Below are 21,680 nucleotides of genomic sequence, written 5' to 3'. Positions count from 1 at the left end.
ACAGGAGCAGCAGGGAACTGAGTCTTTACCTTTTTCCAATCCCCCCTGTCCTTCCCTTCCCCTCCCCTTTGACTCTACCCAAAACACACCTCGCAGGAGGGCCTGGAAGTTTAAGTTCTGCAGCTGGAAGCTGCCCAGTTTGGTAAGTATTGGCAGGTAGATGCGAAACTCCTCCAGCATGTGCATGCAGCGCTGCAGAACTGGGCTGTGCAGCCCCAGGGTCGTGCTCATCCGGGCCACCTCAGTCAGCCAGCTGTCTGTCTTCTCCTGGGCCATAGTCATGCTGAACTGGAGGGAGAAATGCTGTCAGCTAGAGACCCATCCCTGCCCAACCCTGCAGACTCTCCACTCTGAGGCAGGAGCTCCAAGGAAGGGTGTCAGCACCTTGGCAAAAGCCATGCACTTCCATTCACTGATGCTTTCAGAGATGACTCGGTACAGGTGCCAGATGCGCTGTTGCTGCACAATCGGACGGGTCCCGCAGACTGGCAAGGGCACAGGACTCTTATCTCCTGAGGGATAGGGCAGATTAAGGCCTGGGCTGGGTGTGGGGGAGGGGCACAACAGGGAGTTGTCAGTTAAGAGCCCATAATGGCAGAAAGGAGGGTCTTGAAAGTGCCAGGGGTGGGGTGTCCAAAATTGTCCAGTGGGGGCTATTGTAGGAGGGGACCATCTAAGAGATGGTTATTCCAAGAAAAGGCTATCTAGGAGAATGTGATGGCAGCAAATGGGAATGGTTCCTCTTCTGTTAGTCTCTATCTCACTCTGCTCGACACACCAGGCTCTTTCCTGATGCTTGGATACACCCCAAGCATGCCCCTTCTTGCTGAGAGCTTCTGACTGGTAGCTCATTCTTTCTGGAACACTCTTCCCTTAGAGAACCATATACCTCACTTCTTCATCAAATTCAAGTCCATCTGCATGACGGCTGTGTAGCCCAACCCGTTAAAAACTGCTCTCTACCCTCTCTGGAATTCTCAACACCTCTTACCTTCTCTATTATTTTTTTTCCATGCAACTTATCACCTTCTAATGTACTCCATAATTTGGTTAGATATATACCTACATTTTTTTAAAGTTTATTTATTTTGAGAGAGAGAGCCTGCATGCAAGGAGGGGAGGGGCAAAGAGAGAGGGAAAGAGAATCCCAAGCAGGATCCACTTACAGTGCAGAGGCCAACATGGGGCTCAATCCCACAAACTATGAGATCATTACCTGAACAGAAATCAAGAGTCAGATACTTAACTGACTAAACCACCCAAGGTGCCTCCATAAGTTGGTTATATTTTATGTTTTTTTTTTTAATTTTAATGTTTTTATTTATTTCTGAGAGAGAGAAAGACAGCGTGAGCAGGAGAGGGTCAGAGAGAGAGGGAGACAAAGAATCTGAAGCAGGCTCCAGGCTCTCAGCTGGCAGTCAGCACAGAGCCTGACGCGGGGCTCGAACCCACAAACTGTGAGATCATGACCTGAGCCGAAATTGGACGCTTAACCAACTGAGCCACCCAGGCGCCCCTATATTTTATGTTTATGATTTGTTGTCTTTCTCTCCCAGCTACAATGTTGGGCCCGTGAGGGTGGGGGGTGGGGGTTGTTATTTATCCATTGATATACCTCAAGCCTGGTGCACAGTATAGGCACTCAACGAGTACCTGTTAGACAAATGAATAAATCCATGAGATGCATATGAAAAAAGATCTGGCCCACAGAGAGGACCGTAAGGAGTAAATGGTGATGCTTCCTATTTTGTGTGCTTCTGGCCATTATTCCCTCCCTTCATCTCATAAGCTGCTGCATTATTCCTTGACCAATTATTTATATTTGGTTGGGAGATATGTGTCAAAAGTAATTTGCTGTTAACAATAATTATAGTACTGAGATTTGTAATACTTAAAATATATTGACCAGACTCAAGGATATTACAGTAAAGTTGTCATTCTCATTCATCTGAATTCCAGTATACTTTCTTCAGTGAGAGAAAAAGTAATAAAATAATACTCAATCGCTGGGAATCATGAATTTTACATGTGTAAGCATCATCCATCATGGAAAGCAGAATAATGAAAGACTGAGAATCACTATGAGGCTATCAAAACTCGCATATGACCAGAAAAAAAAAAAGATGGTAAATTGAAACCCTTCTAATCTTCCTTTGTCTGAACTCAAAAGATCTGACTAGAGACTCATATAACCTTTGATAGCAGTTGTCTCAACATCAAATCTTGGACAAGTAAAGAACTTCCTTTGTAAGAAAAGAGCAGGCATTGTATCTCCAGACACATGAGAAGACAAAGACAAACTTGAGGATTAACAGCAAATATCCTCTGACAGACATTTGCTGTGGTATCTACTGAGTAAGTTTCATTGCATCTTAAAACTTTTTATTTAGAAGTGATTTCAAATTTTTTAAAGTTGCAAGAAAAAGCAGTAAATAGAATATCTGTATACCATTTGTTAACATTTTACCCATTTTCTTTATTGCTTGTGTTTATAGGCTCTGTGTGTGTATGCAGTATGTATACACCAACACATAATTCTTTACTGAGATATTTAAGGGTAAGTTACATATATCATGGCCCTATTTATCCCCCAAATACTGTGTATTCCTTAAGAATAGGGATTTTTTATATAACTATACTTATCAACTTCATATATTACATTGATACAATTTTTTAATCTATAGTCCATGTTCCAATGTTGTCAGTTGACCTAATAAGGTCCTATATAGCATTTTTTTCCCTCAAGTACAGTATCCAGTCCAGGATCAAGTACTCCATTTACTTGTCATGTCTCTTTAACTTTTTTAAATCTACAACATTCCCCACCGCCTTCATCTTTTCTAATAGACATTTTTGAGGTATACTGACCCCTTTCTCCCCCTTTTTGTTAACAGAAAGTTCCTCATGTTGTGTTTGTATGATTCTCTTCATGACTGAAGTTATTCATTCTCAGCTGAACTACTGAATAGTTGTGTCCTCTGGGTATCATGTCTGAAGGCACATGATGTCTATCTGTCCCTCACTGCTGATGCTAACTCTTATCAACTGGTCAAAATGTTGCCCAATTTCTCCATTATTACTTTCTGGATTAAAAAGATACCATTTGTTAAGGGGTGCGAGGGTGGCTCAGTCAGTTAAGTGTTTGACTCTTGATTTTGACTCAGGTCATGATCTCACAGTTCATGATTTCAGGCCCTGTGTCAGAAAGGCTCATCGTGTACCTAACCTGTGACAGCCCTGGGGTCACCCACTCTCTGAGAAGCCCTGGTAGGGAATGATATTAGCAACTAAGACCAGGGCACAAAGTTGCTTCTTGCTGTTGGAGTGTCTTTGCTTCTTAGTCTCTTCAGCACACAGGGCTAGGAAATATACTCAGGTATAGATACACATATGTGTACACATATACATATACATGTGCACATAAACATGCGTATACATACAGTATGTGTGTATTTCTAAATGCAATGGAAATTACAGAGTAGATTCCACAGGAAGTGGAGGTTTATAAGACAAGCTCATGATATTTCCTCAAAATTCAGAATAAAGGAACAAGTGATGATGAAGATAAAAGAAATGGAGGAGATCCAGAAAATCCAATATACAAGTATGAATTCTGGAAGGAGACCAGAGCAAATATAAGAGCCATTATCAAATAACTGATAAACAGATTACCTACCCAGGAAAAAAAAATCAGATTGAGAGCAGATTTGCCCACAATGCTAAATATCAGAAGGCAATGATGCAATATCCTAAGTTTGGAGAAAAAATGTTTGTGACTTCAGAATTCAATATTTACCCAATCTGTGATACAAGGACATTGTAAAGTCATTCTAGGCATAAAGAACTTAGAAATTTTAACACTTCCAACTCCCTTCTTGGAAAAATAAATATCACCACAACATAAGTAAAGGATGAAAATAATGAAAAGATGGGTTATTTCTAAAAAAGGTAGTACAACAACATGGATGGACCTAGTGGGCATTATGCTAAATGAAATGAGTCAGACAGAGAGAGACAAATACCATGTGATATCAATCATGTGTGGAATCTGAAAAAACAAAACCAGTAAATAAATAAAACAAAAAGCAGAAATCACTAGCTTGTACACCTGAAACTACTGTAACACTGGTTGTTAACCACATCAATTAAAAAAAAATGGTAGTGGGAAAACAAAACTAGTGAACCTTAGATGTGAAAATAGTTGATAACTTGGTTATAAAACCAAGCAAATGTCAAAAGTACTGAGTAAAATTGGGGTGCCAAGGAGGCTCAGTCAGTTAAGTGTCTGACTCTTGATTCTGGCTCAGGTCCTGATCTCACTGTTCATGGGTTCAGGTCCCGTGTCAGGCTCTGTGCTGATGGTGTGAAACCTTCTCGGGATTCTCTCTCTCTCTCCCTCTCTCTCTACCCCTCCTCCACTTGTGCTCTCTCTCTCTCTGAAAATAAACTTTTTTGATAAAAAGTATTGAGTAAAATAAAAGATACATAATGGAAAATAAAGAATAGTATTAATAATCTACCTTTAAGGTTCTGGATTATTTTAACAAAAGCTGGGAGTTTGGTGGGGTGCCTGGGTGGCTCAGTTGGTTGGTTAAGTGTCCGACTTCGGCTCAGGTCATGATCTCACGGTTTGTTGGTTTGAGCCCCCGCTTCTGGCCCTGTGCTGACAGCTAGCTCAGAGTCTGGAGCCTGTTTCAGATTCTGTATCTCCTCCTCTCTCTGACCCTCCCCTGCTCATGCTGTCTCTCTCTCTCTCTCTCAGAAATAAATAAAACATTTAAAAAAAAAAGCTGGGGGTTTGGTGAAGAGCTAGGGATGGACAATGGAACTAAAAGCATGCTCTGGGACTTTCTGGGACTAGCATCATAAGGCTTGAGGCCTCTACTCCGCCTTTTCACAAACATCCTCAATCCCCAGAGGAAAGTTCAAGGTTTGTGGTCTATATCAGTTACAGGGTCTCTCCATACTTGGCCGAAGAAAAAAGTCCCTTACTTGAGGATGGTCCCAAGGTGTCCTCTCCACCCTACAATTGGCCAAACAGTCCTGGAACTAGGGATGCCCATAGACAGAGTTGGTAATAGTTGGTAGTTGGCCAGGAGGCAACTCAGAAGTAGTGTGCCCTTCCAGGGGATAAAAGGAACCAAAAGAAGTGACTGAATCTGAAAAGTGAAACTTGAACCCCAAAGTTCTTTATGTGCAGAAGAGAACCAGTCTAGCTTCACCTTTGTACAGAGGGCTAAGACCAATAGTTCTGCCCTGGTCTTCTCCTGTGGTTCAGAGAGACGCTCAGCAGCTGCCCCTCTATACCACATGGGCTGGAAGCACTGGCTAAGGCTTATCAACACCTATTTTTTTTTTTTTTTACAAATAGTTTATTGTCAAATTAGTTTCCACATAACACCCAGTGCTCAAGACCTATTTTTATCTGGGACCTGCATCCTGGTACAGGACTGGGTTGAATCGGCTAAGAACTATAATGAGGGCAACTTTGCATTTCCCCTGCACAGGCTTTTAGCCCTCCAGCCCCATCACACTCTAATGGAACATTCACTGATCTGCCTTCTCTACCAGACTATAAGCCCTCTGTCTTCCTACTCCAAGCAGAGCCCTTAACATAGTCAATATACGAAGATTCTGTCCTATAATTTTCATTTGTAAAAGAGACTAAAATGAAGGTATGTGATTCCTGAGACCTGCTTAGGGACACTCAGGACATAAGACCCTTATCTCAGTTGGAGGGTCTCTCACAGGATGGTGGTGGAGGGGGCAGGGATCCTCAGTACCAGTGAAGGTGGCATAGGCATGGTGCAGTTCACTGAGGTGGCTGGCTGTGTTCTGGAACTGACGCTCCAGGGAGATGAGCTGGCGCTCCATGCTCTTCTGTTCTTGCGCAGGGTCCATGAAGGGGCCAGAGAGGGCCTTCTCAATCAGGCCTTCCAGCTCCACAAGTGCGGCTGCTATCAGCTGCTGCAGCTTGGGCACGATGGAATGTCTCTTGCTGAGCAGGAACTCTGAGGCCTGGCTTTTTTCAAATTGAAATGCCTCCCACACATCCAGTAGCTGTGGGGCAAGCAGAGTGCAGTCAGGTAGGTGCAGTTGTGGGGGAGGGACGGGGACTGGGAGGCATGGGTGACATCCTCAACTGCCTTCTCACCGAGATGTCCAAAGCCTCATTCTCAGCACTAAAGAGGCTAAAGTGGTTGCGGATGAGTTCGTGGAGTGCCCGTATGTATTCCATTCGCTTCTCCAGCTCCGCGTACTGCTCGTTGGCCTTGTTCAACTGCAGAGGCTACAGCATGAGACCAGCACCCCCACAGCCCTGTGCACCATTTTGGGCTCATCCTGAGGGGCGCTCCCACCTTCTAGGGGCCCCAGACTCCAGCAGCCGCCTTTACCCAACTGGGATCAGGGGCACTGTGGGATCAGATCCTGTCTGACCTAGGTCTTTGTGAAGATAGCAGGCTCCTCCCCCACCAAGTCATTATCCTGATGACAGGGTGATAGATCCCTAGCTGACTGTCATAGAGAGTCTCTCATCACACCAGGGCTTCTCCCTGACATGTGGAAACTGAGGGCCATGAGAACAGGATGAGAGTTAGTAAGGGCAGATTGCATACATGAGCATAGTTTAAAAAGCATCAAGCCCCATTGGGAGCTCAGCAGAGATTTGAAGAGAGCGTGTTGAGCATGTGAGCGAGATGGGCCCCCGGATAAGCTGGGAAGGAAGCATGGGAAGAGCCCACCTTCTGGGAGCACTGTGCAATGGTATGAATATCTGAGTTGATGGTTTGGAAGGCCTCCGTGAAATCTGTGAGCTCCGTTATTAGTTGCTGACTGCGGGTCCAGCACTCATTCTGCACATGTGTAAGAATGTCCTTCCTGATGCTATCCAGCTTGGATTCTGAAGACAGGAGGGGGTTCGGTGTTAGAAAGAGAAGGGGGTACTGGGCAAGCGCTGTGGGTCCACAGTGGGGGAGAGGTAATGGGGAAGCCAGACCACAAATTCATTCCCTGACTCAGTGAACACTTACTGGACTCCTGTTCAGTGTCTGGTCAGCTGCTATCCACTGGTGCTAGCCACAGCTATCCACAGCTACTAAAGGCTGTGCGGGACACCAGGAGACCAGAGTGAGTGGATGAGACAGAAAATGTTCCCACCCTCAGAAGTTTACAACATGGTGGCAGAGACAGACAAACAAATGGACAATCACAAACCAGTATGATAAATGCACTGCAAGTTCCCAGCCTGACATAGTGAAAGGGGAGGAGGCCTGAGGAGGCTGGGAAAGGCCTCCTCCAGGAGGGAACACTGGAGCTGAATGCACTGAGTAGCTAATGCTCCAGGGGGCAAAGGCACACCAAGCAGATGAAGAGGCATGTGCAAAGGCATGGGAATAATGTGCTCACGAATAGTAGAACAGCCTATCCAGATAAAAGTTTTCTGTTTGGGAAGTCGTAGTGGCTTTGTTCTAGTAGAAGAGGTAGCAAGAAAAATGTGTAATCTCAGGGCACCTGGGTGGCTTAGTCAGTTGGGCATCCTACTTTGGCGCAGGTCATGATCTCATGGTTCCTGGGTTTGAGCCCCACATGGGGCTCGGTGCTGACAGCTCAGAGCCTGGAGCCTGCTTCATATTCTGTGTCTCCCTTTCTCTCTCTCTGCTACTCTCCCACTAGTGCTCTGTCTCTCTCGGCCTTTCAAAAATAAATAAATGTTTTAAAAAATCTTAAAAAAAATGTGTAATCTGCCTTTTGCTTTTAAAGATAAAAAAAAAAGAAGCTATCAGGTGGACATGGGGCTTAAAAGGTAATATTGGAGGCTGCCTTTGGTGATATAAGCAACTCCACTGTTTCTAAGGGCAGGAATAGCACTAGTATGATGCCTCACCAAATCACTAACACCACTAAAATACCACTGATTATAAGAAGCATCATTATTTTATATACCATGCAAAAAGAAAAAATCAATGCCATCTAAACTCTGACATGCCATCAATCATAATACACCTCTTAAGTTCAGAGATGCTAAAATATGCTCAGGACAGCAAAATGCAATATAGAAATATGATATGCAGTATACCAGGAAATACAGTATAGAATGCTTGCTTACTACATGCCATATACAATGTCATCTACTTTGCCTATATTAATCCTTTCAATCCTCACAAAACCCTTTGAGGTAGATACTATTATTGTCCCTGTTTTACAGATAAGCAAACCAAGCTTCAGGTTAAATAGCTTTATCAATATCACACAATGTCAACAAAAGTCCAGGAACAGAAGGCTTCATAGGCAAATTCTACCAAATATTTAAAGAATATTCTTCTCAAACTATTCCAAAAAATAGAAAAGGAAGGAAAACTTCTAAATTCATTCTATAAAGCCTGCATTACTCTGACACCAAAACCAGATTAAGACACTACTAAAAAAGAGAACTGCAGGTCAATATCCCTGATTAACACATGTGCAAAAATTCTCAATAAAATACTATTAAACCAAATCCAACAATTCATTAAAAAAAAGCATTCACCTCAAAAAGAAATCATTCACCTCAATCAAGTGGGATTTATTCCTGGTTGCAAAGGTGGTTCAATATTCACAGATTAATCAATGTGAAACATTACATTAATAAAAGAGAACCATATGATCATTTCATTAGATGCAGGAAAAGCATTTGACAAAGTATAACATCCATTCATGATAAAATCCTTAACAAAGTAGGTAGGTTTAGAGGGAACATACCTCAATATAATAAAGGCCATATATGAAAAACTAACAGCTAATATCATCCTAAATGGAGGGGAAAGTGAGTGGTTTTCCACTAGAGTCAAGAACAAGACAGGGATGTCCATAGTACTGGAAGTCCTAGCACAACAAAAGGAAATAAGAAGACATCCAAATAGCCAAGGAAGAAGTAAAACTTTCACTTCACCATTTGTAGATGGCATGATACTATATATACACAAAACCTGAGGGGCATTTGGGTGGCATAGTCACTTGAGAGTCCAAACTCAATTTCAACACTTGATTTCAGCTTAGGTCATAATCTCATGGTTCCTGAGTTTAATTCCCCATGCCCTCCCCCACCCCCAACATTGAGCTCTGCACTGATAGTGCAGAGACTGCTTGGGATTCAATCTCTCTCCCTTTCTCCTGCCCCTCCCCTACTCACACGCATGCACGGGCTCTCTCTCTCTCAAAATATATAAACTTTTAAGAAATTAAAAAAAGAAAACCCAAAAGACCACCGAAAAACTGCTAGAAGTGACAAATTCAGTTAATTTACAGGATACAAAATCAACATACAGAAATCTATTGCATTCTATACATCAATAATGAAACAGCAGACAGAGAAGTTAAGGAATCAATCCCATTTACAACTGCACCGAAAACAATAAGATACCTAAGAATAGACTTAACCAAAGAGGTGAAAGATCTGTACTCTGAAAACTATAAAACACTGATGAAAGAAACTGAAGATGACACAAAGAAATGGAAAGACATTCCATGCTTGTGGATTGGAAGAACAAATACTGTTAAAATGTCTATACTACCCAAAGCAATCTACATATTTAATGCAATCCCTATCAAAATACCAATAGCACCTTTCACAGAGCTAGAATAAACAATCCTAAAGTTCGTATAGAAACACAAAAGCCCCAGAATAGCTAAGGCAACCTTCAAAAAGAAAAGCAAAGCTAGAGGCATCATAATTCCAGACTTCAAGTTACATTACAATGCTGTAGTAATCAAAGCAGAATGATACCAGCATAAAAATAGACACATAGATCAATGGAACATTACAGAAAACCCAGAAATGAACCCACAGCTGTATGGTCAATTAATCTGCAATAAAGCAGGAAAGAATATTCAATGGGAAAAATACTGTCTCTTCAACAAGAAGTGTGGGAAAACTGGACAGCTACATGCAAAAAACTGAAACGAGACTATTCTTATACCATACAGAAAAATAAATTCAAAATGAATTGAAGACCTACATGTAAGACCTGAAACCATAAAAATCCTAGAAGAGAATACAGGCAGTAGCCTCTGTGACATCAGCCATAGCAACTTCTTTCTAGATATGTCTCTTGAGGCAAGAGAAACAAAAGCAAAAATAAACTATTGGGACTTCATGAAAATAAAAAGCTTCTGCACAGCAAAGGAAAACAATCAACAAAGCTAAAAGGCATCTTACAAAATGGAGATGATATTTGCAAATGACATATCTGATAAATATAAAATATATAAATATACAAAGAACTTGAAAGCATAACACTCCAAAAATGAATAATCCAGTTAAGAAACAGGCAGAAGACACAAATAGACATTTTTCCAAAAAAGGCATTCAGATGGCCAAAAGGCACATAAAAAGATGCTCAACATCACTTATCATCAGTGAAATGCAAATATGAACTATAATGAGGTATCACCTCACATCTGTCAGAATGGCTAAAATCAACAACATGAGAAACAACAAGTCTTGGTGAGGATGTGGAGAAAGGGGAACTCAATTACACTGTTGGTAGGAATGCAAACTGTTGTAGCCACTTTGGAAAACAGTGTGGAGGTTCTTCAAAAAGTTAAAAATAGATCTACCTTATGATCCAGCAATCATACTACTGAGCATTTACTCAAAATATACAAAAACACTAATTCAAAGGGATACATGCATCGCAGTATTTATAGCAGCATTATCTACAATAGCCAAATTATGGAAGCAGCCCAAGTATCCATCCATTGATGAATAGACAAAGATGTGGTGTGTGTGTGTATATAGAGTAAAATATTATTATATTATATATTATATAATTTGTTATATAAATTATATCATATATTATTCAGCCATAAAAGGAATGAAATCTTGTCATGTGCAACAATATGGATGGAGCTATAGAATATTATGCTAAGTGAAATAAATTGGAGAGAGACAAATACAATATGTTTTCACTCCTATATGGAATATAAGAAACAAAACAAATGAGCAAAGGGAAAAATAAAAAGAGAAAGAGAGGCAAATCAAGAAACAGACTCTTAACTATAATAGAGAAGAAACCTGGATTGGTTAACCAGGTGATGGAGATTAAGAAGTACACTTGTGATGAGCGCCGGGTGACGTATGGAAGTGTTGAATCACTATATTGTACACCTGAAGCTAATATTTTGCTGTATGTTAACTACCTGGAATTTAAATAAAAACTTAAAAAATATATCACACAGTGGCAGGGCAAAGATTCAAACTGATGCAGCCTGGTGCCATTCTGTTTTATTTTATATTTGGAGGGGTGAAAATAAACTGACTAATCCTTTATGAGCATCTTTGCAACTAGAAAGTGAGGTTCCAGGGACAGATAACTGAGACACACTGGGTATGACCCATCTGGAGCCTTGAAGGAAGTAACCAATAGGACTCAATACCAAGAACCGGTGGTGGTATTTCTCGGAGAAAACTGAGAGAGGGGGAAGCCATGGAGGGGCATCCAAGGTTGAACAGAATGCAAGGAAGAGAACTTACTTTTTCAGACTATCCCTGTGGCCTCATACAGTAGCTAGGCAGTTGCAATTGTGCTGCTTTTTAGACCAGCAGCATCAGGCAGGTGATGGTAAAAAAGGAGCTCAACAGCGACATCGTATGGTGTAAATCAGCGATAGACTGAAAATACCAGGGCTGCTGGGGGTTAGAAGTTACAGACGGATGGGAAAACAGAATTGAGAGATATTTAGGAGGCAGAAGGATAGAAGGGATTTGGAGACAAGTTGGATGTGGTAGAGTTAGGGAAAGGGAAGAATAAAGGATTAACACTAACTCAGAAGAGTGAATAATAATGTCATTCACAGTTCAGGGAAGCCCAGGCAGAAGAACAGAGTTGGAGGACAAGTAGACAAAATTAGATCACAAGGATGAGAGTAGACAAAAGGGGATAAGGTTAAATGAAAATATTAAGCACTTATTGCATGTCTTATTCAGTGCTAGAAACACTGCAAAAAATATCTCATTTACTCTTCCTTATCATAACCCTGCATTGTCATGTCCATGTTACAAAGAATTTAACTGAAGGTCAGTGATCTGAGGTCACACAAACTAGTGAAAAGCAGAGTCAGGATTCTGAGCCCCATGTTTCTCTCTTTCCATGTGTTCTTCTTGAAGAGACCAACTGATCTTGGACTAAGGACTAAGAATCTAACTAGAAAGAAAAGAGACTTCCTGAACAACAGTGAAGCAAAGCCAAGGTCAGAAAGAAATCAGGCTAACCCCAGGCCCTCCCTGTTCCTCCCATGGCAGCTTGAATCCTCTATACATTTAGGTGGGGCTGTGGAAGGGCAAGTGAGGAGTTTGCGGCCCAGAAGATACATAATTTGGCATGTGCTTTCATTTGTTGAAAAGTAAAGACTAGGAGGGTGAGGCAGGCAAGCACTTTCAAGAAAGCTCTTTCAAAGCCTCCCAAGGTCACCCACCTTTATAAAGAAAGCAGCCGTGGGGACCATGGGTCTGACAGAATCTGCTCTCGGCAGGAAGCAGACCCTATTGGTTGTTAGGAAGTAGGTGAGAAAATGGAACCACCTTTCTGTTTCCTAGAAGTATCAATGGCTTCCCAATCTACCCTACTGTGAGCCTTTCTAAGACCAGTTTCTAGGCAGAGACGCTTTAGCCAGTAAACAATAGCATGAGACATCCTTCCCATTGGAAGGGAGGGGGGAAAAAAGGACCAAAACTAGGTTTTAAACCAGATTTCTCAGTGACCCAGGGAGACCAACAACTGAGCCTTGATCTAGTGTGGGCAGATAGAGACAAGAGGGAAACTGTTGAGGAGGAAACAGATTAAAGAATGGGCTTCAGCTCCAGCTTCCATGTGGAACTTTGGGAAGATACCACCTTGCAGACTGCCCACATGCTAACAATGAGATACCCACAGGAAGGTAGAAATCACCTCTGATGTATTGTAGTATGATGTGTTGCAGCAGAAAGAGGGCTAAATACCATGCTCCCAAGCCCTCCACAACTTCCAAATGGCAGGGGATAGAGAAGATAATGGAGTGTTAGTAACCAGTGGGCCTGGATGGGTTCCAATGTAGAGGAGTGAGGGACCCTGAAGCAGAAGCTATGGGGGTAGCCAGCCCAAGATGAAGATTGAGTGAAGGGTTGACTAAAATCTCATGGATCTGCAAAGCCAGCTGGATCCAATGCAGGGCTGAGTTAGCAAAGGTAGACACTCTGGGTTCCTAGTCGCCAAGAGGAGACACATAGTTACATCAGCTCAGGCCACCGCTGCACCAGAAGCAGCAATGTCAGAAAGAGGGCAGGGACCAGGCAGGGATGTATCACACCTCCGTGAGGGTTGACAGAAGCCAGCAAAGAAGAGCACACAGCCCAGCAGCCCTCTCCAATGTCAGATGCCACCTTGGGGAGGGAGAGGAGCAGAGGACGCTTGAGAGCAAAAACAACCCAGAACTGTAATACGAATTTTGAATTGACCAAATATCCAAAATAGACTGAATTAGATCAAAAGTGCAAAAAGCGCTTTCACTTTCAATCGAAATACATTCTTCTGCCATCTGCAGAAGTTAGGATTACAGAGTAAGAGGACATCAGTTAAGGAGAGTAACATTTTGTACATGCAAATTATAGTGTCAATTTGGACTCTGCTGCCTGTGGGGAGGGGCACTCTTGATTCCTGAGAATATCTGCAAAGAAACTGAGCTCACTAGCCTAAGGAGTAGGCTAAGATTTTTCTCACTCACATTTGGTTTCAACTACTTCCATGCCAGAAAAATAGAAAGTGTCAGGTGACAGAAACAGGATTCCTAAAGAGTATGGGGAATGAGTAGAGCCAAAATGGATGGAGAGGCTATCCTCCGTTAATGATCACACCTTTACTTGCAAAGGGAAGGGGCCAGGACCTGGGACTTTGGGAGGCTCTAGAGGTCCAATGAGGGACCTTCACCAAAAGTCCTTGAAGGACATTCCAGGCCCAAGGAGGGCCAAGCAGATGAGATAAGGAAGGTGCAAGGGAAGGAAAGAGGATAAGCAGCACTCACCCATCTCTGCCTGTATGTGATGGCAGTTCAGCAGCAGCAATCTGCCTTTTGTGATCAACTTCTTAGGTACGTTGGAGACACGAGTCTGCCACATGTTCACGTGGCTTACCAGCATTATATAGTTCTTGATGGGACAACCTCTCATGGACTCCAGCTTCTGAGGCCCCCAGGCTTGCAGGAACTCATGAATGCCTGTCATCCAGTGATGTTCCTTGCAGAATTCCTTCACCTCCCACAGCATGCCCTAGATGCAGACAAGGTGCTTAGGGCAGAGGTGGGTAGCTATGATGGGCATTAGTGGGCATCACTCCACTCCTTAAACTTCTGTTCTCACCTCCAGCAAGGCCTGTTGCAGGGTCAGTGCCTGCTGGATTCGAGGATTGTTGTCCAGGTCCTCTTGCAGCTGCTTATGATTGGGGGGCAAGTACTCACCCCGCAACCGGCACCCACGGACCCCCAGGGTTTCAGTAGCTGTGCGAGACTTCCAGGGCCACACCAATCCTATGTTCGGGCCACAAAAGATGTGCACAGCGTCGCTGGGCTGGCTCTGGAGCTTGGGCATCATGAATTCCTTGTCTGAGTCCTCCTCCTCGTCTTCTTCTAGTGGGACACATGCCATAATTATCCATGAGTGCCCTGCTGGGCCTCCACACAACCTCTCCCTCTACCTGAATGTGTACATTACACACACACGTGCATGCACACATACACATACATACACACATACACACTCCCTGCTCCTGTGTGAGTTTATATATACATCTATATCACAAACACTGACCCACTGAGGGAATGTATTAGTTATGGTTCAGGTTCAGAAAACAGAATTTAGTTAGTATAAGCAGTAAGGGAATTGTTATGGAATATTAAATGAGTTGCAAATAGCGAGAAGGGCTGAAAAACAAAAGCACTCTAGGCTGAGCATCTATGGCTTTATGCTGCCTGGCAAATTGGGATATCACTGCAATACTACCAGCTACAAAAGCACATTACCTCTGTTATGATCTCCTCCAGCAGAATGGATAGAATATGTGTTGCCTCTCTCTCTCTCTTACCTTAGTTTTGAACTGAAATCTCTTGCAGATCTAAAGCACATACAACACCTAGCTGCAAGGAGATCTGGGAAATGTAGTTTGTAGAACTCCAGCCTCTGTGGAACAGAGGAAGAGATGGCAAAGAGATTGAACATGCTAGTCCTCAGTATGTCTTAAGAAATATCCTTGAGCCTGGCTTCTCCTTTAACTTCTTAGAAACTTGCTAATTGCCAATTTCAGTATTTATGTTAAAACTTTGTGCAAAAAGGTGGGGGGGAGGGTGCTTGGGTGGCTCAGTCAGTTAAGCATCCTACTTCAGCTTAAGTCATGATCTCATGATTCATGAGTTCGAGGCCCACATTGGGCTCTCTGCTGTCAGCACAGAGCCTGCTTTGTGTCCTCTGTCCCCCCCCGCCCCTCCCCTAGATGCACTGTCTCTGTCTTTCTCAAAATAAATAAATAAACTTTAAAAAAAAAAAAGGTGGGGGGAAAGCATTGGAATGTTCAGAAATTAGATGCATAGTACCAACACTTAAACATACAGTGCTTCCCGACCAACAAGTCTCAGTCCTCAGATCTCTTCTCTTCTCCGTCTGTACTTTCTAGGAGAACTCATCCAGTTTCATGGTTTTAAGTACCATCCATTTGCTGTCAAATTTATGTCTAGGTCAGACCTCTCCCTGAATCCCAATCCCAATTAAACAACTGCCTATTCCACATCTCTACTTGGATGTCTAACATGTACCTCAAAAATGATCTCTGATTTCTCCCTTACTCTAAATTATTCTTCCTACAGTCTTCCAACTTCAGTAAATGGGAATTCTATCCTTCCAGTTGCTCTAGTCAAAAACTTGAGTTATCTTTCACTATTCCATCACAAATAATACACTCAGCCATCACAAAATCCCATTGAGTCTACATTAAAAATATATCAAAAATCCAACCAACTCTCATCATCACTACCACTATCTGCCCCATTGCCCCAGACCACGTCACCATCAGATCTTCATATTTCAATGCCCTTCTAACTTGTCTCCCTGCTTTGGGCCCTTGTCTCAAACATGTTACAGTCTCTGTCCCACATAACATAAAGAATGACCCTTTAAAAATAATGCCAGGGGGGATTCTGGAAAAATGGTGGAAGTGCCAGCACAGTTTTGAAATCTCTCCCAAATTCCCACATAAAAGGACATAAAAGCGACATACCACATAGACACTAAAACCCCAAACCCAATGATAACATTTTAATGAAAATGGGCCTAAGAGATCCTTACAAACCCCAAAATACAAGTGGGTGGGGACAAGGCACCTACAGCCTCAAGAGTTACATGGTATCATCATTTTTAGGGAAGGAAGCAGAAGGGAACAGTGACATAACTCACAGACCTGAGACTAGGAAAACTCCAATACAGTCCAAAGGCATTCTCTGGGGAGCAGAGGGGCAATCTGAGAAGAGGAGGTGAAAGTGGAGGGAGTTTGCCCACTCCAAGAACAATGAAGTCTGTAGGAACTGAAGCTATCTATGCCCAATGAAGTCCTGAAACCAACTGGCCAGGGCTCTCTTCTGGGACTGAAGCTTGACAAGAAGGAGAAAGTGTTGGGGGTGGAATTAAAACTAAACAGGGTGGAAGCAATAAAGAAAAAGAAGAGAGAAAGCAAAACAGGAACCAGGAAATCTCAGAATGCTGGCCACCAGTTTTTGAACACTACAGAAAAACAATAGAAAAGGAAACTGAGAAGTTAGAAAGCCATTTTGAACTTCGCCTCTTCCTAAAAGTTCAGAAACACCATTTTTTCAAAGGTGAGCAACAGAAAAGTATCAACATCAAACTCCTACAAAACCTTTATAAGAAAAAAAATCCGGACAGAATAACATCTTTAGAGACAATGGGAACATGTCAAGAAACAGTAAAACAAGCCCATTGCAAAACTAGGCAAAAGACACTAGCAAAGTTATATGTCATGAAAGAAGAACACATATCAGAGTTAGAAAAATTCAGAAATCATTTGATAGAACTCAGGACAGAATTAGAAATAAAGGGAAAATCATTTCAGAATGGAAACTTAACTAAAAAGGAATTTGAGAGCAAATAAACTTAACCGGTAATGCCTTAAGAGAGACAAAATGTAAAAAAAAAAAAAAAGGATAACTATTTAAAAAAAGGAAATAGAGATTTTTTAAAATTTCAAGATGAAGGGACAAATATTTGGGATAGATGATAAGGATCTAAAATACATGTAACAGGAGTTCCTAAAGAAATACCCACAGCAAAGGAAGAGATCAATACTAAAAACTTCAAGAAAACTCTCCTGAAATAAAAAAATGTAAAACTACAGTTTGATAGAACATACCTGAGAATACTGCCTCAGAATGTTCAATAGCAAGACATACTCTACTAAAATTACTGAATTTTAAGAAAAAAAATGTTTCAGGCATCCAGGCAAAAAGGGAAATAAAATTTTGCCTCCGCAAGCCCTTCCTGGGGGAATCTAAAGAGAATTAGCTTCAGACAAACAAAATTACTGACAGACTGATCAATAAAGACTGCTTAAATATATTGTTACTTGTAGAACTGAAATTAAATGAGGTTTTATTAAATATCAATTACTAGAAGAGAAAGAATATAGTATGAAATGGTGCTGTGGAGAATGCTGGTAAGTCTCTTGCTCGTCAGGTTTTGAGAATGGAAGACTGGAACCTTGGAAAGCATGTTGGCTGACTACCCAACAGCTATTCCCTTCTCCCTTCTTCTGTGGTGGTAGAGCCCATCTTCCATGAGAAATTAGAAATGTTAGCCATTTGACTTCCCAGCCCTTCTTGTTGCTGGAGGTAGCCACATGGCCTAGATTTTCACAATGAGATGTAAAAGTGAGTGTGCTGGGGACTTTTTGGAAAAGATTTCCTTTCCTGACAAAATGTGAGAGTCAGAAGAAAAATAGTTTTAAACAGAGAGGGAGGCAAACCATAAGAGACTTAAATACAGAGAACTGAGGGTTGATGGGAAGGGGTAGGTGGCAGGGAAATGGGTGATGGGCATTGAGGAAGGCACTTGTTGGGATGAGCACTGGGTGTTGTATATAAGCGATTAATCATGGGAATCTATCCCAGAAATCAAGAGCACACTGTATATATTGTATGTCAGCTAATTTGACAATAAATTATTTTTAAAAATAATAATAAAAATAAAACCTTTAAAAATATTTTTAAAATATAAGTTGGGCAGGAAGAGCTCTCCCTCCAATGTTCATTCCCCTTTCCCGATTTTGCTTAAGAATGGGATGGTTGGAGCTGGAGCTTATCTTGCAATTAAAAGGCAATAAGCCTAAGGATGAAAAAAAACTTTTTAAAAAAGTTTAATCTATTTATTTGAGAGAGACAGAGACAGTGCAAGTGGAGCAGGGGCAGAGAAAGAGAGAGAATCCCAAGCAAGCTCTACCCTGCCTGCCAGCACAGAACCCAACAAAAGGCTCACATTCATGAAACCTGAGCCAAAAATCAGGAGTCAGACGCTCAATTGACTGAGCCACCCAGGTGCCCCAAAGAAACTTGATTACAGCCTCCCCTACCACACACACCCCTCTAAGAGGATCTGCCCTTACCTATAGCTAAACCCAGAAAGGAGAGGGGACCGATGTGAGGAGCATGATGTTTGATGACCTTTGAGAATGAGATACTTGAAGATACTTTGAGCCTTCTCAAAGGCTCAAAAATGAAACAGAGACTTCTCATTATATGAGATAATTGTTTTCACTGTTAGGCTACTCTTAGGTCTTCTGTTACTTCCAGCTGAAAGTATTCTCAGTGACTCAGAATTCAAGCACACAAGCAAAGTCAAAAGACTAATAAAGAGAAATAAAGCCTTGATGACATTGCCTGGGTGTTGAATTCAGCTCAGCCTGAATCCAGCTGCATCTATGTATTTCTTAGTTATGAGAGCCAATAAATTCCCCTTTTTGCCTACCTAGTTCTGGGTTGGAAACATGTTATCCAAATCCAACTTGCACATTTAGGCCTACATAATATATGTTTATAGCCAATACAAGCATAGCTGGGGCCTCCTCTACCATACACACCCTTCTAAGAGGATATGCTATTACTGGTAGCTAAAACCAACTAATTTGTACCATGACCCATGCGCCTTGCCAGAGCATGTGGATATGTAGTTCTCACTATAGGGTAGGCTAAATCAATCATATTCCTTCTCTTGACAATTTTTTTTTTTTTGAGAGAGAGATAGAGACAGCATGAGCAGGGGAGGGTCAGAGAGAGAGGGAGACACAGAATCCGAAGCAGGCTCCAGGCTCCAAGCTAGCTGTCACACAGAGCCCGATGTGGGGCTCAAACCCGCGAACCGTGAGATCATGACCTGAGCCGAAGTCGGACACTCAACCCACTGAGCCACCCAGGCACCCCCTCTTGACAACTTGAAATACGTTAGTCACACATACAGGAAAACTTAACTGACGGATCATCTAGAGTCAAGGATGGGGTTGGTACCACAGAATGCCCAAGTCATTTGGAAGCAATAGTTATAAGGGAGCAGAAAGTTCAAAGGAAGCAGAGCCAGCTAGTTTTAGGGGAGGATCAGGGGAACCGAGAAGAAGCACAGAGAGAAGTAGAGATAAAAGGACAAGTCGCAATTTGAGACAAGGCTCTCTTCCTGACTTTCTAGTTTCCATTTCTGTGAAGTGTGGTGCTATTACATCTTTTCTGCCATTGAATTTGGTAACTTTCTGTTTTGTGAGGTTCCAAACACAAGACGAGGTTGAGGAACTGTGACTGAAGGTACTAAGACAAACAAGAGTACTCAAGCAATATGGTGCGATATAGGCCATTCATGTGTGATTCTGGGCCATGGAAGGAAAATCTGGTGTATGTTTAATACAACTTGGTGAATGTAATATCCCACAAAACAAAACAGGAATCACTAGCAACTTCATAGTCAAGTGAAATGAAGAGTGAAATAAAGCTTGCTTATGACAAGAAGTCTGATATCAATTAAATCAAAGAAACATAAGTTATGTGTCACCGCTGAGGGATTTGGGCTTCAATTTAAAATAGATACGTATCAGTATAATACATATTATATATATTATATACATATAATATATATTATATTGATTTGTAAGTCAACCTGGAAGCTGCATTTTTAAATATCAATCTGTGAAAAACCAGATAATATAGACCATTACTGTAGGTCTCCTTGAATGAGTCACTCAGACATTTTCCACAGAGCAGCAAAGCTTCTCGTTAAATATATTTATAGAACTTTTCACCTCTTCAGAATTTCTTACAGGGAGATTGGAAAAACAAGTCTCTCTTCTCTTCTCACTGTTACACTGCTTACCTAATCTACTCACTGTTTACCTCTATTCTTCCTCTTGCTGGTCATACTTATTATGTGTCCCACTCCCAAGAGACCCTCCCTGCCACATGCACCCCCCTGGCCAAAAAATATAGTAATGACAGTTTAATTGTTCACATTCTATCTCTATGATAACTTAAACACCACCCCAATCAAAACATACAGAAAACAGTTTATAACAAAAATGGGGCAATCCTCTGTCCCTTCTCAGTGTAACAGAAAAAGATACACTGAGTTTGGTAAAGTTAACGTAAGTTCCTGAACTTCACACATGCTAGATGAGAAAAATCATTATCCGATTGTATTTTCCTAGTTTTAAACTGCTCAAAATTGCTGAAACAATTGTAAAGACATCAGATAACAATACTGATCATCTCTTTTTGGTTGCAAAATGTTCTAGTACTAAGACTGTTCTGTGGAAAATGTTGGAGAATGAAGCTTAAGACTGCAAAATATGTTGCAACTATTTTATTAGTAACAGATCGAGTCTTCTTCTGGGGTCAGACTCTAGTCAGTGTGTAGGTTTCTACTGTAAGGGGCTGATTTTTCATGTTCTTATGTATAAGCAGAGATACTGAAATTATTTTGTAATTTGACTAAAATGCAAATAAAATACAAATTTTGCCTCATTTAAGTAACAGATTTTTCAGATAGATGTATGTTTCTTAAATATCACTAGTTCTGTTTTAACTGCTAGATAGTTTTATTAAATACTACTCCAATTTTCATCAAGAACTTCAGAAAAATCCTAAATCAGAACTTTGGTTCTAGTTCCTCCATGATATTACTTTGATTTTCCCTGTTGGTATTTTTTTCCTTCAAATGCTGATTTTGAAAAATCTCAAATATGTAAGAAAGTTTAAAGGTACTACAAACCCCTTTTATCTATCCACTTTGATTCAACAATTATTAACATTTTTCCACACTGCTTTGTTTCTTCTTTTCTCTTTCCCCAAAAACATTTGAAAGTAAGATAACAAGCATCAGGACATTTCACCCCTAAATGAACCAGACCATGGTGATATTTTAAAGGCAGAAGGGATAGGGGTGCCTGGGTGGCTCAGTTGAGTGTCTGACTCTTGATTTCGGCTCAGGTCATGATCCCAGGATTGTGGGATCAAGCCCTGCATTGGGCTACCATGGAACCTGCTTAAGAAAGAGTCTCTTTCTCTGCCCCTTCTTTGTGTGTGCTCTCTCTCTCTTTCAAATAAATAAATAAATAAATAAATAAATAAATAAATAAATA

The 21,680-nt window shown here is 41.5% G+C and overlaps 1 protein-coding gene across 1 annotated transcript in view; it reads right to left on the bottom strand.

The window, feature by feature from the left end:
• The window catches only part of DNHD1 (dynein heavy chain domain 1), a 78,118-nt gene that overhangs the window by 33,586 nt on the left and 22,852 nt on the right, over positions 1-21,680 (bottom strand). The window contains 7 exon segments of the mRNA XM_077759548.1: positions 90-288; positions 385-512; positions 5,784-6,114; positions 6,116-6,280; positions 6,744-6,901; positions 14,035-14,278; positions 14,369-14,634. Coding sequence (XP_077615674.1) covers positions 90-288; positions 385-512; positions 5,784-6,114; positions 6,116-6,280; positions 6,744-6,901; positions 14,035-14,278; positions 14,369-14,634 — 1,491 coding nt within the window.

This window comes from Crocuta crocuta, unplaced genomic scaffold (genome assembly GCF_008692635.1).
Source record: "Crocuta crocuta isolate KB4526 unplaced genomic scaffold, BGI_CrCroc_1.0 scaffold43, whole genome shotgun sequence".
Classification (NCBI taxonomy): domain Eukaryota; kingdom Metazoa; phylum Chordata; class Mammalia; order Carnivora; family Hyaenidae; genus Crocuta; species Crocuta crocuta.
This window is presented reverse-complemented; position numbering and strand designations above follow the sequence as displayed.